Here is a 19131-nt window from a genome sequence, read left to right on the forward strand (position 1 = left end):
ACAAATACTATCCAGAAGTTCTATAAATTTTAATTGCATCAACATTTAATCTTATTTTTTGAGTTAGCTTTGATAAAAGTTTCATTTTTAACATTTCAGTTTCATTAAAACTTACAAAAAGTTCTTCAAACTGTTTCTGAATTTCATTGTCCATCTCTTCAACCTTAAAACTGGGATCACGAACAGGAAAAGCATCAATGAACAAAAATGCTGCATTTGCTCGAACTTCTGAGTTTTGGGCCTGTTACAATGGAGGAAAAATATTTTTTCCATAAGGACAGACTGTTAATATCCAAAGGTGTGTATCCTGTCAAACACTGTTCTCCAAATTAACAAGTTAAGTGTTTTTAATTAAGTAGATGGAAAAGATGAATTTATAAATGGATAGAAGAACCTAAAGTCACATACGAGTTTTAATGTTTTACCTTATATTTCTGCCCATTCAGTAAAAACTGAGTTATTGTTACAATCAGCTTTCAAAGCATATCAGCTTCAATGGCCCTGAGGAATCACAGTCAGAGTTCTCCTGCTTTCTGTAATGCTGAATAAATTAAAGGCAGCTGGGATTTCTGTTGGTGCCCTTAAAGCTCCTCTTCAGGACAGAAGACTCTTGAATTCAATCAGATTGAATTAATTAACTTGCTTGTCAAGAGACAGGTGATTTAATTGAAAAGCTCAAGCCTATTGCTTCAAGAAAATAGTATTTAGTAACTAAGTACCAGAAAGCCTGGAGAGTAACTTATCCAGCAAAAACATACTCATTTCTGCATCTCTGCACATAAGTAATAGCACCATGTTCTGAGGTCCAGGCAACTCATCAAAAATCTATGGGAAGCCTCTCAACCCTCAGAGATTTTACCACATTCAAGTTTTCTATGTACTCCACTACGTATTTTACTGGTTGTAGAACCCCAAATGCAAAAAAAAAAAAAAAAGAAAGAAAAAGGTGCATAATTAGACATTCATTCAGTGAAAGATAATTGACCCAGTGAACTCTTGAAGGACAGAAAAAGAGAGCAGGCAATAAAAAGATGAAGAAATTCAAGGCATCTGTCTTGGGGTGACTTTACGATGTGTATCCCATATCACTGCCCTATGCCCAGAAATTAATTTTTGTGCCTTTCTATGCCTTTAAACTGAGCCTGAGAAGGGGGAGGAAAACCTGAGCAAAACTTTTTCAAAGCAGTTTGCAGTTTGTTCAAGGTCACACAGAGACAGAGACTTTTTTTCAGCTGCGGCAGGAGAGTGAGAGGGAAGGGAAGCACCCGGATTGCTTTTCTTTCCAGCCAGCAGTTTTTTTTCCTCAGCTCCTTTTCCTCCAGAGAGTTGAACTTTTGTTTTCCTGGGACTTCATTTTTTTCCTTTTCTCTCTGCTGGACTGTTTCAACATCAGAATACATTGGGAGGACTTTCCACTGAGGCCTTGGCCCTGGAGGTGGGCCCACCACCCCGTCCCAGCTCCAAGGAGGGGGAGAGAGAGATCTACAGAAGGACTCTGAATTTTCCCCCAGGTTTCTCTCAGCAGAGCGGGAGGTTTTATCATTTAGCATTATTATCCTTTTCCTGTGTGTTTGTTAAATAAATAGTTTTTATCTCTTTCACTTTCCTTCAAGGAAAATTTATTTTTTCCCGAACCTGGTGGGGGAGGGGTGGTTGTAGCCTGCCTTCTCTCAGAGGATTTCTAAATTTGGCCAAACCGGAACAGCATCACAAGGAGAAAGCTGAAATCTAACCACCAAACTGCATTTATCAAAGCAGTGCACTGATTCAGAGCCTCTGCTGACTTCTCCTGGAAAGAAGAGAAGGAAGAATTTTGTCCAGATTTTGGGTCCAATGAAAAAAAACCTCTCTCAATACAACTAGCAAAGTAGGACTAATTTTAACAGCAAGATGAGACAGGTCGGGTGTTGGGGAAGATGAAACAGGAAAGCCTTATAAATATGATTGCCTGACAAAAGATTTTGGGAATATGAAAACTACAGGCGACATCAAAATGAAAGCCACTTTTGAAATACCAAGTCTTAGTTACTGAACAACTGGAAAACAATGGTATGGCCAACTGAATGTAATCCCCTCTTGATTGAAAAATACCCTCTGCTTGCAAGCAGGTCCAAGGGTCAGAGCAGACCCTACTAGCTCAGCAGAAGGGGTCCAAAGAGTAGTTTTTAGAAGTTAAGATGTAACACTCTATGGTAATATAAGAACTCTTATAGGCTGTATGTAAATGCTATAGGATTTGTATCTTGTATTAGATTGGTTAGTGACAATTAGAATATTCAGTACAGAAGATGATTTATTGTATTGTAACCAGGACTTCACACACTCTTATTCCACTCTCTCTCTCTCACTCCACTCTCTCTCTCTCTCTCTCTTTACTTACTCGCTTACTCTCTTGCTCTCTTGGGCCTGCTCCGAGCTGCGTGAGTCAGGCACCACGAGCCAGTGCCCCTTTACCCACGCCCTTTGCAATAAACCGCACGTTCCAAGATCTGACTTCAGAGATCTCTCGTCTCCGTCCGTCCCGACCGTCCGACCCCCACCAAAGCTCCCGCAGTCGGGGAATCTCTTGATTATTCTAATAATCTCATTTTGTTCTTCCCTTGTCATAAAGCACATTGAAATCAAAGGCAGGGAAAAGAAACACGGCAATAACCATGTAATATTTTGACTTGAATAAACTAATGACAAATAAAACCAGAAAAACACAAAAGAAATGAGCAACAATTACTTCATTTACAATCTGTTTTGGGTTTCTCTTCTTGACCAATCCTGATATGGTGGAGTAGAACCAAAACATTCCATATTCTTCAAGTCAACAAAATTAATAGGAATTCTAAACTGAATACTACAAAAGCAAATAAAGCCCATACATACAGTCGTTAGTTAGGGATTTGTGTTTTCCTTTGCTTATCACGGATCATGCAAACAGTTCAAAGGTGAGAAGATCATAATTCTTAATTCTAAGCTACGAAGCTGAGAAAATCCTTCAACTTTGAGCTTATCTATATCAAGAATTAACACGTAACAAGATGATATGTGAATTCAGGGTGAAATAGCTCTTCTGCACTAACATTGCATGTGAAAATTAATTCAAATGTAGTTTTGTGCAATAACCTAGACCTTGTCTACCATAGCCATTCCAGAAAGTTAATTTCCATAACTTTTTAAGTACATTACACTGAATTCCATTAAACTCACTTTTAATTCTGAACTGAGTACCCACAGTTCAAATTCCTGCCTTTAATTAACTGGAATTTATCCCAAATGTATTTGCATATTCAGGCTCGTACAACGTCTTCACAGAGGTAGAACCTAAGACTTTAAATTCATGGCCTGTTTTAATCCACACTGATTTTTCCAGGCCAGAGCCTGCAGTTATTTAAATGACTAATATTTCTTTACCATTACGCTTGTACTATTCTGAGGAACTTTCAGAACCTTTTTAAACAATATTTTAATTTTTTCTTCAGTTAATTTTCATGGCTTTCTTTTAAATTTTATCTGGTCTTACAGGTTCTGAAATTCACTTCAAACTATTTAAAACACTGCTTCCCCAGAACATGTTAGTTTAAATGTATGGGATGTTAAAAAAAAATTTAAAAAGACAACCAAACACACCACTTTAAAGGAGTCACTTCCTTCAACAGCTTGAATTCCTGGAGGAGTGGTTCTTGACTTTTTCAGCTTGATAAGAAATAGCTTAATCACTACTTACCTCACTCTAAATATCCATATTTTTATACCCATGTATCTTCTTATACTAACAGCCAATCACTACACATCTCTTTTAAGTTTGCATGACACTTGCTTTTCATAATAAGAACATGAAAAAAGATGGAGTTACATATGGGCTTATAACTATAAAAACTTAAAAGTTGCATCAAAGCTTATAAAGTACGTGTTGGTAAAAGCCCCAAAAGAAGTTGTGCAATCTAAGTATTTGCAAAACAAGCAATTTCAGAAGAAACAGAGAACTGTGCATCACAAATGTGCATTCTCAGTTTAAAGATTGCAGAGATGCAATCAAGTGTTTTCAGGATGAACAGTTCTGGAATTTGGTGTATTCTTACAACTGAAGTATTTTTGCTTTCTGCAAGGAGGAGTAAACAGGCCTTGTATGTCCCTTCTGTTTCATAACCAGTGTTCTAGAACAGGATTTGTTCTTCACTATAATAAATTAGGGATATGGCTAAAATAGGAGCATCAAACTGGTTATCTAAAATTAAAGTGACATTTCAAGCTTTGGAGTAGAATCCATACAGTAAGGACAGTTATAAGCTTCCCTTCTTAGTTCAGTATCTTAAACTACTGGTTCAAAATGCCAAATAATTCATGCAGTACTATATGATTTGTTCTAGCAATGGAACCATTAGTGATGTGAAAATCATGAACAGCAGCTGTTAAAAACTTCAACCACTTCTGGAATCAGGAATTCTCCCACTGTCTTGCTGCAGATCAATCATTAACCATTTTTTTCCCACAAGACACATCTTCTGTTATATTTCTCCAAATAAATGTATGCAGATTTAATAAGGTTTGACAGAATCTTCCTCCAAAGTACTCTAGTCCTACATTTGTGTCCTGGGCCTTGGAAAGTGACTACAACCCTCCACTGACAGACAGCAACTCCCTTAAGAATGGAATACTGTATTTTGTTAACTAACCAAAAATCAATTAAAACCCCTATTCTTTTTAGAGACAGAAGTGTAGAAATTAAAGGAAGCCATGCTTTGTAGCTATTTTTCTCTTGCACTAGGACATACACGTTTCATCCAGAAGGCTCCTTGCTTATATTAATTCTAAAGGGATGGGATCCAACCCTTACATAAGGCCAAACAAGATACTGGGTTAGCAATGACTGTTCATCTTCCCACCTCTACCAGAGGGTTCTGTTGAAACCAAACAGCTCTCAGCTCCTTCCTGTAGCTCATAAAATCCATTGTAAAGAACTTTTTAAGTTAATAGTAAATACTTTCAACTTTGAGAATTTCAAATACCTTTCTCATGGCTAGAGAAGATGCAGTATGACTGACCAATAAATGAAATATGTTTACCAGAATTTCATTTGGCTGTATGTATACACTCTTACAAACAGGGATTTCACAATCTCAGACAAAATAAAAGCTGTTACCAAAGAAGGAAGCTTAGCTCATCTTAATCACAGAATGTAACTGAGTAGACAAACTGCAATAGGTTGCCATTAGTCTGTGCATTCAATCCATAGGAGGACATACACACACACACACCAGAAAAGAAGTAAGAAATTTCATTCTGAGTGCACATCCATACCATGAATGTCTGTACATACAATCAAACTAGAATAAAAGTTTTTCTAAATTAAAACTCTAAGAAATTCATTGAGCTGTATTCTAAGGCTGGTAATTAATCAAAAGGTGAAACTAAAATATCCTCTGAACATTTCTGGCTTTGATCAATAAAACACTGATAATTCCCTAAAGATCTTGGAAAACAGAATACAAGATTACACAGAATTTTCAAATTGAGAAGGTAAGAATACCAAGTGCAATCCTGGAAAGAACTCTAGGTACCTGTAAACAAAACTGGATTTTACAAATAAATTATATTAAAAAATTAGAATATTATTGTGCATGCTATGCCTAATTACAACTTGCAAAGTTACTCAGCTACATCTGTGATGTCAAACATTCATTTTGGGTTTTGTAGCTATTTCATTTTAAAAGCAAATAATAAAAACAGAAGATGTGGAAGGGACCCAAAATTTAATAGCTGGAGGAAGACAGTCCTATTTTCTGAAAAGGATAATTACCTTCAGTGCTCTCCAGAGGATGGGTTGATACAATCTATAGAGCATTTCTTCAACTCCTTGACGAACTTTACTTTGCTTATGAAAATAACTCAGCATCTAAGAAAAAAAAAAAAAAACCAGGCCCAAAACATTCAAGAAGTAGTAAGGGGTTGTCTCATTTAATAATTATGTAACATCAGTGTTTTCATACTATGGAAATGATAAAACTAAACATATTAATTGACCCTATATTTTACTGAAAAGTCTCAAAAATAGTAAAATTGATCTAATAAATATAATATTTTATAACTTTATAGAGTCAATAAGTTTGTATAAAGATCTACAACTAAGAAATAAACATGGCTAGAGAATTTCACAGCAACAACTCATTTTTCATTACTGTAAAAAACTATTTTTAAAGTAACTGGCAGAAAGAGTTTGAAACCATGAAATTATGAACATCAGATAAATAAGCCTTTTCTCTGTTAAGAACAAAGGAACTTATTTGGTAAGTAGAATTATACAAATAAAAATGTACAAACATAATACATTTTTTATGCATTGATGAAAAGCAAGTATCAGCACTCCTTGGGACTCAAAACTGTGCTTAATTAGCTAAAAATCCTGTTATTTTTGTATCTGAATTATGCAGAAAAGAAAGTGGAAGACCAGAGCAGAATATGAGAAAGGACATCATATAACTTGATATGAAGAATTCCTCCACTCGAAACACTGGTCAGTTTGAGCTGTGTTCTAAGGTTGGTAATTAATCAGAAAGTGAGACGAGATCATCCTCTGAACATTTCTGGCCTTGATCAATACAGCACTGATAATTCCCAGAAGATCTTGGAAAACAGAATACAAGATTACAAAAAATTTGAAAAGAAGCTGACCCTCTAGTGGTCAGTTCAAATTTATTCCAAGACCTACTCCACTTGCAGCTCACACTCATATTTATTCACTGTCCTCTTTCAAGATCATAAGCCTCTGAGTCTGAAAACATGAAATGCTCTGTCAAAAGCCAGGAATCACAGAACAAGGGAATCCTACAGCTATGAGAAAACAAAACAGAACAAACCTGCTAAAAAACCAACGCCAAAAATAAACAAAAAAACCCCAATATAACATTGTACACTCGTTATGTATGTCAAGCTATATAGTACACACATTTTACACTCTAGAGTCTGTGTATTTGGAAGGAGGCATGGGAGGGGAAGGGACATGGATCAAATACAAATGTCTTAAAAAGCTCTGTGGACTTCTCACTCTGCTTCAAATGTTCTGCCCATGACTAAAAGCCAGAGATGGACAACTAGAATCAAGGCTTGTCCCTATAAACATATATAAACCCCCTATATATAATAAAAATTTTAAAAGCCAAGTTTAATTTCAGACCCATCTACTAAGTTTGCCTCAAGAAGGTTGTGACTTTTCATCCCTATGATCATCTATGGAATGGTCAGTTCTGTAGGTAAAGAAAGCATAGACAACAGACAACAAAACTATTTCTGGCACTCTGGAAAATCCCCTTCTATTTCTACTTTTGAGCAGCAAAGAGAAGTCTGGTGCAAAACTATAAGCAGGTTCCTCCTACTGTTTCTCACAATGTGCTATTTTTTAAGTATTTGTGGTGGGTTGGCCCTAGTCACCAGCTAAGCGCCCACAGCCATTCACACACTCCCTACTCAGTGGGGAAGAAAGAGAATTGGAAGACAAAAAGAAGTTCAGGGGTCAAGACAAAGACAGTTTAATAAATGAAGCAAAGATGACCAAAAAAATCCCCAAACAAGTGATGCAAACGCAATCACTCACTACCTGCCACAAGCAGACCAATATTCAGGCAGCCTCCAAGCAATGGCTACCTCCCAAGAACCCACTTTCCCTCAGTTTGCTGAGGGAATGATGGTTGTATGGCATGCAATATCCTTCTGGTCAATTTGGGTCAGCTGTCTCAGCTGTGACCTCCCAGCTTCTTGCTCATGCCCAGCCTAGCCCTACGGAACATGGGAGGAGAAAGACTTGAGACCACACAGGCACTGCTCAGCAGCAACCAGAACACTGGTGTGCCACCAGGACACCAAACACAGCCCTATACAGGCTGCTATGAAGGAAAGCATTTCCATTCCAGCCACACCTGGTATAGTATTTTAGTATGAAATGGAAATTTTCCACTGTATAGCAACTGATCTCATTTTGATGCTACTAGCTCATGTCATGCTTTCCAGGAACTTACCTCTCTAACTTTAGAATGAACAGAAGAACTTCTGGGAAGATGAATTCCATGATGCATGAAATCCTGAATGCAGTTATATTCAAGTACCTACAGTACAAACACACACATGCTCCTGTTAACACAATAAAACAATAGTAACTACTGTAGCCGCACAGCAACCATATTTTTCCCTAAAACAAGCAACTGAAAATAGTATCTGGTATTATTTCTTACTTGGCTTCTGCTTGGCTCAAACTTTTCTGTGCTCAGAGCCTCAGTCTGCCTCAACTGATTTTCAAAATTTCAGAATATACAATTAATCCAATAGTCAGAAGCTAAAGCAGGGTAAATAAGAATATTTGTTACCTGAAATTTTGCTCTAGCATTGTTGTGATGCTGTAATTATGCCTTTAATCACTTCCATGGAAATCCACAAAAACTAGATAAATACTTGAGCTATCAACTATACAGACTTGCACATACTGAATAAAAGCTTCAATAATTCATCTAACTGGTGTGTTTATGAAAAACACTGTGTATATGCATAGTTGTGTGAACCAATATTTCAGCAGCAGAATTAAAGGTGTTTAACTGCAGCTAAGCTGATCTCAGTGGGAAAACATTCAAAGCATGACATATTGGTACTCCTTGACAATGCTGAAGAGGCCCTTTCCTTAGGGAAATAATTCTTTAAGGCTTGGTTAAGGCCCCTCTCTGAGGCGGAAAGTCATGAGTCTTTCCCACCTTGAAACTCAAAACTATCCAAATGAAATTTCAAGCATAGTGTTACCTCTATGAATTCTCCTGACACCTTCTTCCAGGCCCTGAAGTAAACTTCTGAAATGTATTCCATCAAGGATCTGTATTAACATATAGGAAGAAACACTGTCAAGAAAGCATATTAACCATATCTATGTACAGTTCATAAAGGTGAAACGTGAAGATTTTTACACATACCAATTTTGTTCTTAATTCTGTGCATCACCATGATTTTTAGAAGAAGAAATTCTCTTTTTCAAGTGCACACCCATAACTACCACCTTAAACTCTTAATTAATGAATGCAAGCGCTATTACATGGTACTTGAAATATCTCTTAAGGTGGGAAAGTCAAAACATTCAGAGATACTTTATCATTTATGTCATGATGAATGCCTTAAATTCTTTATAGAGATGTACAGGTATGCATTATTTTACCTGAAAGCATTAGAAAGCCTCTGATTTTAATGCAAAGAATCACTTCTGCAATATTTCACTGAATAATCAAAGAAAAAAAGTCTCCACGTTTTCATCCGTCAGCCAAGTTCTCAGGCTACGATTGATCCTGCAAGTCACCTCTTATTAGAATGTCTGTATATAGAATCCTATCTAATTAATTTAGAGGTTGCTCATAGGAAAAAACAGAAACACCCTACAAAAGAAGAAATGGACCCACAACCCTCACACAAGCACTGCAAATTTCTATCGAAGTCATTTGCTTTAGCTAATGGCAAATAAACATTTACTACTCCTACAATTGTATGCCCAGGCACATCAGAGCAACTATTAAATGAAGTTGCTGAAACAATGCAGCAGTTATATTCAGAAGATTTGAGGGTTTCTGGGTTCTGGTATATTATTTCAATACACGAGGTATTTTTAGAGAGCGAGACAAACAAGATTTTGGACAAGCTCTTCCTAATTAAGTACTCTAACTAGGATGCATACCTTGGAAAGAACTGTAATTGGTTTTTAACAGTTCCATGTATCATTTTAATGAAGTTTACATTCCAGCTGAACAAAAAACTCAGGAATCTTCTTCCCTGTGGGGAGGGGAAAAGAGGAAAAAAACAAAGGGAAATCAAACCTCAGAAGAATACCCAATTTAAGAGGTACCTCAAAAATCAGTCAGTACAAAGGAAACTACATCTTTAATTTTAAAATGCATAGGTGAAACAGAAAAAAAATTTAAGATACTTAATTATTAAGCAGAATTCAAGCATTACTTTTATTCATACTGTAGAAAAAACACAGAACAAATGAACATGTGATCACATATCTGCCTCCATTCCTTCAGTGTCCATTCTGTTTTGGTGTAACTTGAAGCAGCGTTCCAGAATGGTAACAGACTGTGCAACTCAGCACCCTCATCAAAGCCAGATCACTGAGCTCTGCCAAGTGCAACATCATTCCAAGACAACGCTGGAACGACAGTGAAGGTATAAATAAAACACTACCAGCACTGGACACAGGAACATTTTTAACAAAGCCACAGAGAACAGCTGGGCCACTGAGGAAATTAAATGTTCTGATCAGCAAGGACAATTCCTTTCCTCTTGCCACATGAAAGGTCATATTGCAAACCTCCTGGAGCTGCTTTCATTCATGAAAGCAGAAACATTATTTTTCCCAAATTAGTTTTCTTCCATCTTAGCAAGTCAGGAACAATGATGACAAATCTGATGAGCAATAGAATTTTGCAACAAAAGGCAGTGGAAGGCTGTGGATGAAGGAAATAAGCCAATGCTCTTCCAGAATCAGCAAGATCTGCCCAAGGAATTGGAGCCTTATACAGTATCTGTACAGGCAGCCTCACTCTGACTTAGCTTACAGATGAAGTAGTGGCATCCAGCTGCTAAGACTTAAAAATGTTTGATCATACTTAAGGGTGAGTCAGCCAGTTGCAAGAGTCCTTTGTATCTGTCAGCTTTCTAGCCAAAAATAAATTAGGAAAATTAATAAAGGAAGTGCCATAGTAAAGAACACACTGGCAGAAGTGCAAAAGGGTCACTGAACAATTAGCAGAGGTTCAGAGGCAATTCCATTGAGAGTTGGACCAAGAGTTGTGTTCACACCTAAGACAAAGACAAAACAGAGAAAATAGAACACCAGTCACACTTGGAGTTGGAATCTCACAGAGTAGGGGAGGGAGAAGGAAGCACATAGTTGGAAACTGCCCTGTAGTGCAATTGATAGCTGAAATGCCTTTGAGTGAAGAAGTAATTCAGAAGCTCATAAAAATCAAGACCTAAAGGCTAAATACAGCATCAAGATTCTTGTCTACAATGGAATCCTTCCTGTTGTCAACGAGAGTTGCCTCTATCTCCAGCTTTGGTGGCCTAATAGAAATATCCAGGAGTTCCACTTGGCACATCACACATCAACATCCCTGACAAAACAAAAGGTCAAGGGAGTCTTAACCTACAGCTCTTCCCTCAACAAGGCAAGGATGAGGAAAAACTTGAACTCACCTCATCTGCTACAACCCCAGAAGCAAGACAGATGATAAAAAGCCAAAAAATAGATTTCAACCAATTCCTTTTAGCCTTGGGTTTCAAAAGATTGAGCCTACTCCTGAAAATTATGGTAAGTGCCTCTAACTTAATCTGCTGCTTGTGAGTAATGGATCTGAAATAATTACTGGTATCAACATTCTCATTATCATGACAGGTAAACTGGTGATAGGTGAATAAGACTGTGAACTTGTCATTTTTGGGACTAATGCAGTATCAGAATGTTGGGTGTCTGGTACTCCTGTGCCTGTGGACACAGAGCACGTGGCTTTGTTCTATACACACACAGAAGGTTAGCAAGGAAAGAGAATACAACAGACCTACCACAGTAACATGCTCTGCAGGCTCTGCAGCTGTTGGACTGGAAACCCCATCTGAGCAAGAATGTTTTCATAAATCACAAAAGTCAGAGGATCACTTCACTAATGCAGCCTGATAAAAAGCCTCTGAGAAATACTACTCTGTGTTGAATAGCACAGCCTGGGAAGGCAGAAACACTGAACTCCCTGATCTAGCAATGAGGTATAAATGTGCAATTCTCTATCAGTTTAATCTGATTTAGAACTGATACACTGCATTCCTGACCCTTCCCTTCCTTCAGCCTTGCATATGATGAACCATTGCAGACAGTTAATCTGTCTGAAAAACAACCTCACTAGGAAAAAACAGCCACCTCCTTCAATCAACCCATGGTATTACTGCTTGAACATCATACTTTGGAAAGGAAAAGAGGAATGCTAGCCCATGGCAACACAGGACCATTGGAACCTGGAGTTATAGCAGCTGAAGCTGCTATGATGCTATGCTCTGGGATATGTACTCCAAAAAACTAGGAATACTTTTCTTAGGAACTGTAGGACAAGTCTGCAGGCACTAAAGGGAGTATTAGGCCTGATACACAGAAGCTCAGTTTCGTATCAAAGCAATTCATATAACACAGTGATATTTGGTATTACTACGAGCATTTTAGAAGCAACACAGGATGCAAGAAGAAGTCCAGCAGAGATACTGGGGGAGTGTTGGTTGGTTTCTTGTTGCTACAATCTACCAATTAGTGAAATGAGCCAGGAAGGGAAATTAGAGAACACACATGAGGTGTGTTATCACTGCAACTGAACTCCCACAGCATGCAAATCCCAAACAAAAGGACTTGCAGCAGAAGTGCAGTGCTTTGCAAAGGAAAATGCTTTGAACACTTTGAATCTCCTGTCTGCAGAGCTAGGAACATCCAAGCTGGTTACCATTCCAGATATGTCCTGGAAAGTCATATATTGAAGCTGGATTTCTGTTCACAAACTGAGACAAGTGAATTTGGATGTTTAAGTCCCTAAAATGCTAATTGTCTGAAGAGTGATGCATGTGATCAGCTGTTTAGTTACTGTTTGATGGAGCTGAATTGTTCTGTTGACTCTGCTGACTAGGGTTAATACAGCACACACCATAAGCACAGCACAATTTTACATGCCCAGATGGTTTTCCAGAAGGCAGAGATCTATGACAGTGTTTTACGTGCCAGCCCCACATGGGTGTCTGAGGCAACTTAGGTCATTTAATGTAGCATGGGTCATTCACTCAAGCAATCAAGTCCTTCCCAGGACCTGTAGCGATTATGCTCCTGCACAGATGTCTAAATTTATTTCAGACACTTAATTTAACTGAACCCTGTCCTGGGATCTTTCCAGAATGGGTTATGGTTCTCCTTTTATTTTGAACTCTTATCCTCCAGGATGTAACATCACTTGTGTATTGGGCTGGCATGGCAAGGTTTTGGTAGTGGAGGCCAGCAAAGGTTGTTTCTGTGAGAAGCTGCCAGAAACTTTCCCCGTGTCCAATAGAGCCGATGCCAGAGGGCTCCAAGGCAGACCCACCACTGGCCAGGCTGAGCCCTTAGGCAACAGCTGGGAGCTGCTACTTTCAGTCAATCCTTCCAGCCAGAAAGTGAAGAATCCAGAAAGGATTTAAACCGCTAATGATCAGATGACACAGCAGAGAGTGCAGTAAGGTACTCTCTATATCCACCTAGAAAGAGACAGACCTATGAAAATGCAAACGTGACAAAATGTCAAGAATCAGAAATCACTGGGAGAGCAAAGAGAAAAATCCTGGGCAGAGAAGCGAATGTGCAAATTTGGCCACACTTCGCACATTCTTGTAGAGCAAAGGGGATGAGTTTTAATATGGCAGGAAAAATATTCATTACCAAGTCTGACTGCCACTGCTTTTTTTCCCTCATATTTAAAAAAATCAAAACAAAAAAAACCAAACAAAAAAAAACAAAACAAAAACCAACCAAACAAAAACCCACATAACAAAACCACAACTTACATACTGAAGCCTGTGTTTCACTCAAAACAGAAAAGCTGTGTAGTAATTAACATGTTGTACTAAGTCTCACACAACTTGGAAGAAAAAAATAACTACAAGAATTTGCTTCTGAAACCTAGATACCAGTTGTATTTTACATATATAATTACCAATTATTTACTGTGCCTACATGAAGACAAAATATTAAAATGATACAGTGGATTTGAATATAACAGAAGAAAAAAACATATAGAATCAAATATAGCTAATGCATTTTAAGTACTGGGACAAAGAACACACACAAGTACACATTTTTTTCAGAGGGCAAAAAATTACCTAAAATGAAATACACCAAGGACACAAAACTAACTGTAAACTCTGTCAATATAGTCTTACCTGTCTTTCCTCTTTCCACCCATATTTTCTCTGTTTCCATTCCCAACTCTCATATTGTCTTAGTACATCCCAATTTTAGTCAAAACTAAAATAGCTTAAAATATGATATGTAAGTAACAAAAAACCCACCAACTTTGTGGCAGGTATCCAAAACCCTGCTCTATCAAACATTTCACCTAAGTCCTTTGCTATCTCCTTTTTCAAGATGCCATATCCTCATATTAATGCCATATTAATGCAGCAATCTCAGAGCTCATTTTATGACAGAAGTTCATATATTCCATAGGAAAAGGAATATATCTATTTTAGATGCAGGGAGGAGTCAGAACTTCAGAGACAAAGTCAGGTGGTCTGGTCACTTAACCAGAAAACAGGCTTGGACACCACTATCCTGGTGCGCAGGCACAATCTAAAAACAACAAAACAGCAACTGTTCACTAAGAGAAAGATACGTAGTTAAATAAAATAATTCCCATTTTTCTGTGAAGTTGGTTTCTTTTTATGCTTTTAAAACAAAATATGGCAATGCAATCTTCTAAATGGAGTCATTTAGAAAGAAAATTATTTTGCTACAGTTACTTGTCTTCAATAAAAGAAAAACTGCTATAAAAGAAGAGAATTACACCATGGAATGATTTTAAGTATCAAGGGAAATGCAATGGAAGCAAAGCACTTGATTCTTATTGCCTCGAGATACAAGAACTGGACAGAAGATTTAGACATAGACTTTCACACTTCAGGCTGGAATAGAAACAAGTTTTTCCAAATGAAACAGAAAATCAACCATTTATAGCTTGGAGTCAGAGCTGATGTGTCTCATGTTGCTACCCGCTGTACTGTAAAACTATTAAAAACGACCAAAGCTAACTGGCACAAAACCACAGTAAGATAAAAGTTGACTTACCTCTTCTTTGTTAATGTATTTTACACTCATAAAACACTGAAGTAACAAGTCTTTGACTTCATTACTCTCCTCTGAATCATAATCAAAACAAAGTAATGTCTGATGTAGATTCCATACACGAACTATATCTGCACCCTGACAGGAAAGAGAAAGCCCAGATTAGAGTGGAGTAGGCATGGTTTTAATACAAAGAGGCATTGAAAGGATTTTAAATAATGAATTTGAAATTAATTGTTACAGACAGATTTTTAGGTTGTGAAATTATGAACATTAATTTCATCACATTACTGGGGAAAAAAATACACATAACTACAGAAATTCTGACTTCCAACAAATGAAGACATGCTCAAGTACAGAAAAAAAGCTGCCATTTCATGCAAAATACATTAAAACCACACCATTCCACTTTTTAAACTCCATACAATACATGCAGTTAACAGGGAAAAACAGAAGAAAGAAATAAGGATACATCTATTTTGTTAGTGCAAAAGATGTGTATCACAATACTACAAGTAGCTCACACATCTTGAAAAAAGAATTTCAGACAAATAGAAAAGAAAAATTATTTGTAGACAAATAAAGAGCAAAGGAAGATGAAGCTTCCCACAAAAGTTGTCTCTATGCATAGCTGAACATAGTACTTCCAATCTGAACTGACAAAAAGAGTTAATTTCTATAAAAACCTTGGCCATTGGACTGGACAAAAGAGTGAAAAGATTAAAAGGAATGCAAAAGAAAAAAATCCAGTTCACTTGTGAAACTGATGCCAAAAATCTTTAAAATTTGTTCTAGAGAAGGCAGTGTTTTATTGTAGGGATTATCTTTGTGGAAATATTCAGTATAACCTCAAAGTCAATATAGCCTCAGCATACCGTAGCAGCTTTATTCAGGCTTTTTCTCATCAGAATGACAAACAGAGGCTTCCCCAGCTGCTCCTTCCTTTCCAGCCCCTTCTCCCACCACATTTCACAAACACGTTGGATAGCGTCCTGTAGGATTTTTTCAGATGCAGGTAATGCAGGAAGAATACCTACAAGAGTAATTAAGTAATTATTTACTGCAATGAACCAAGTCATTCCTGTGAAACAGTAGTCTGTTAGCACACTAACTATACCTCACAGTGTCAGCTAGCTCCTGCCACATCTACACACCTTCATGACTTATGTTACTGCAGTATTCAGGCAACTCTAAGGTTTTGCCCAAGTTTTTGGATCAGCAACAATGAAATACTGAGTTTCCCTTAAAAGTAATGTGTCACTGGATAATCAAAGTTATATTCCATTGGGTGAACAGCTGGGAGAAAGAAAATCATTTACATTCCAACTTCTAAATTGTGCAGCTGATTTTTAAGCAAACACTCTCTTAATTTTGTCTCATAAATATGAACTTAAACCAGTACCAACTTTTCTCCTGTGAATTCTGTTTCATAGGCCAGCTGGATTTCAGTCAGATCACAGAAACAGTCTCTGTAAAATGCTGTGTTCTGTACAGAGAAGTACTCACGATTTAGTATAAAAGCGCATTCTACAAGAGCTTTGTAGTTTACATTTTCATCCACTGCAGGTATGGAAGCAGTAACGACAGCTGCCACTCCTTGGATCACGGCTACACTTTGTTTCTGAAAGAAAGCAATGTTGAGGAAACACTCCTGCAGTTTATTTTGGACTCAGAAAATAATTCCAACAAGAAATAAACCTTAGCAACAGAGAGCAAAGCTGAATTGTTATTATGCTTCCCCTTTGAAAAAGGAGCATACTGGCACCCAAAACCTAGCAAATAAGAGGCAAAAGCATAGATTTTTAAAGTACATCTTTTCAAAAAGTTTGGAAAGAGTTTTCAGCTCCAGCTAGTAGATAAACTCTGTGACTGTACATGTGCATCCATTCCTGCACTAAAATCCTCATCTGCAACAAAGCACCCACTCAAACACACATCCATTTCAGAGCTGAAAAGCCCCTAACTAGCAGGGTCTTGTGCAACTCAGAAATGTTTACATCTGGTGACTTTCTCTCCAAGTGTGTGATTCTACAGGCCTCTGAATGGATGACTGATTTTTCTACAAGCCTCTAGGTTTCTCCAGTGATTTCCCCACTGTATTTCTTTTCTGCCTCCAAAATTAAATAACTTTTTCCCCCAGTATTCTCAAGGCCACATAGACTACAGCACAGAAGGCAGTATATGAGGGTCTGAGTCAGAAAAACTCGATATATTCTACATTTGTGGGAGGGGCAGTCAAATCTAGATTTCAGGATCTTCGTTCAATAAAATGACATCACAAATCAGGTAGTGAATTTCTTATACTGTATGCCAGATACTTCACATCTGCAATATTAACATTCACTTACTGAAATAAAGACATACAAGCAGCCCCTCCAACACTACTGAGAAAACTAACTCACATCTTCCATACCTAAAATTATCAGCAGATCTAGTCTTTTATAGTATAGATAAATTATAAGTTCAGATTAACCCAAGCATAAATTAAGTCCTTTAAAAAATGGGCAGGAAGGTGATATTTGGAACTGATCTTATTTGATAACTCTTGCATGTTTTCAGCTGTTACCAAAATATTCTATTTTATTTCCCAAAAATCATGAAGCATTCATCACCTTTTCATTTTACAAGATTCTTACCATTTCTGGAGCTATCTCAAGTTCCATGTCATCATCACATTTATCATCTCCAGTCCTGTGCCATGTTTCCACAGGGTTCTCCATCAAGCTCTCTCGCAATAGCTGTGTCAGTCTCTGCCATAGCACTTCTTTTTGCTTCCTTGGCAATTCTTGAAGCAGCTCATTCAAGTCAAAATGATCAAATGTATTTTTCTATAAATGGTCAGAAGATACCACATAATTCCACATCAGTGAAGTGGCTTGTATTTCATCATATTTTCTACAATTAATGGGGGTTTTTACATTAATCATTAACTTACATTCCTCTGCAGTCATAGAGGTAAAATACCTTCTAGAAGTTATACTTTTTTTAAATAGCATAAGAAATTCCTGCTACTTAACTCTTTATCATGAAGCAAGACTGCTACTTTTAAGACAAAAGTCTTTAGCCCTTGACAGCAATGAAGACAATTCCATACCCTTAGCTATGAAGCTCAAAGCTGCACAGAATTTAAGTCCCTGATCATATCTTTGCTATCTTAAACATCGATTGATGATGGCTGTTGAAAGAAAATCCTTAGGCAAGGACTGGAAATGTAACAGTCAGTACAGCCATAGGGACAGCACTAATCTGGGATCTCACACACCAGACCTCAGCACACTGCACTGCTTTAAAGCCCCCCATCAAACCCAGCTCCTGAGCATGTTAACCCCACCCCCCCTGCTGAAGCCCTGCTAACAGGGAAGCCACCATCAGTCTCCAGTAGAGACTGCACCCCAAGACTGATCTGAACGATTTCCTCAGAAGAACTTGGCTAGAAGAATTTACCTCAGAGACACAGGGAGTCTGGTAGCATCAAAGAAGGGTAGGCAGCCTGCTAGGAAAGGGAATATGCAGAGAGAAGATGAGATAATTTCTGAGATGTAATTTGCAATACTGAAGTGAAGGTTTACTGGATCAAAAACACTTCAGAGGAAAGAGAGAGAATGTCCATGATATTGAAATAAATATATTTTTAGTTTGCAGCTACACTGCAAGGCATCGAAAAGAAAAAGTTGAAGAAAAAACCAGAAAAGAATGAAAGAAGCAGCAACAAGTATTAGGAAGTTCCCAGAAGGGTATGAGAAGAAAGATCCTGTTACATATTTATAAGAGAATTTCCATTCTATTCTACAGCTGAAAACAAATACAATAAACCAAAGGCTTCACAGGGAACTCTGCAGCCCTCTGCTTCAAACAAACCCAAAAGACAGGATATTAAGATTGTACTGTTTTGAACAGAAAGAATGAATTCATAATAGGACCAGAGCTCTTGGATCTTTCTTTGGGATGATATGAGATAGAATTATTCCAAAACCTATAAAGGCAAAGGATGACAGTGAATGATAATCATATCTGTGATTCCTATTTTTCTGTCTAAGAAATTACGTCTTTTCTTGAATTGGAATGGGATCTAGTGGAAAAAATTAACAGCACCTGTTGAAGATCTCAATGAACAGCACCACAATATGACATTTTTAAAAGATTATGAAGAATAAAAATGAAAAGCCCACGAGAAACCTTGAAGGAAAATTAGCAAACCCCTGGAATTTTAGAAGACACAGATGAACCTAAACATTGAGAGGAAGGAAAAGAAAAATTCAAGGAGAAAGTAAGGGGGGGGG

At 37.5% G+C, this 19131-nt stretch overlaps 1 protein-coding gene across 5 annotated transcripts in view; it reads right to left on the minus strand.

Moving 5' to 3' along the window:
* The window catches only part of NCAPG2 (non-SMC condensin II complex subunit G2), a 47655-nt gene that overhangs the window by 24128 nt on the left and 4396 nt on the right, over positions 1-19131 (minus strand). For 4 of the 5 annotated variants that reach the window (XM_017728916.1, XM_017728917.1, XM_017728915.1 and 1 more), the window contains exons 3-11: positions 17488-17679; positions 16358-16472; positions 15727-15884; positions 14855-14989; positions 9686-9780; positions 8770-8839; positions 8001-8087; positions 5789-5884; positions 116-241 (exon numbers count right to left, since the gene is read on the minus strand). In XM_017728916.1, coding sequence (XP_017584405.1) covers positions 116-241; positions 5789-5884; positions 8001-8087; positions 8770-8839; positions 9686-9780; positions 14855-14989; positions 15727-15884; positions 16358-16472; positions 17488-17679 — 1074 coding nt within the window. Of the gene's footprint in view, positions 1-115; positions 242-5788; positions 5885-8000; positions 8088-8769; positions 8840-9685; positions 9781-14854; positions 14990-15726; positions 15885-16357; positions 16473-17487; positions 17680-18295; positions 18331-19131 lie in introns of those variants that run through there. The other variant, XM_017728918.1, reaches the window with a different exon arrangement.

Source organism: Corvus brachyrhynchos, unplaced genomic scaffold, assembly GCF_000691975.1.
Source record: "Corvus brachyrhynchos isolate BGI_N302 unplaced genomic scaffold, ASM69197v1 scaffold52, whole genome shotgun sequence".
NCBI lineage: Eukaryota > Metazoa > Chordata > Aves > Passeriformes > Corvidae > Corvus > Corvus brachyrhynchos.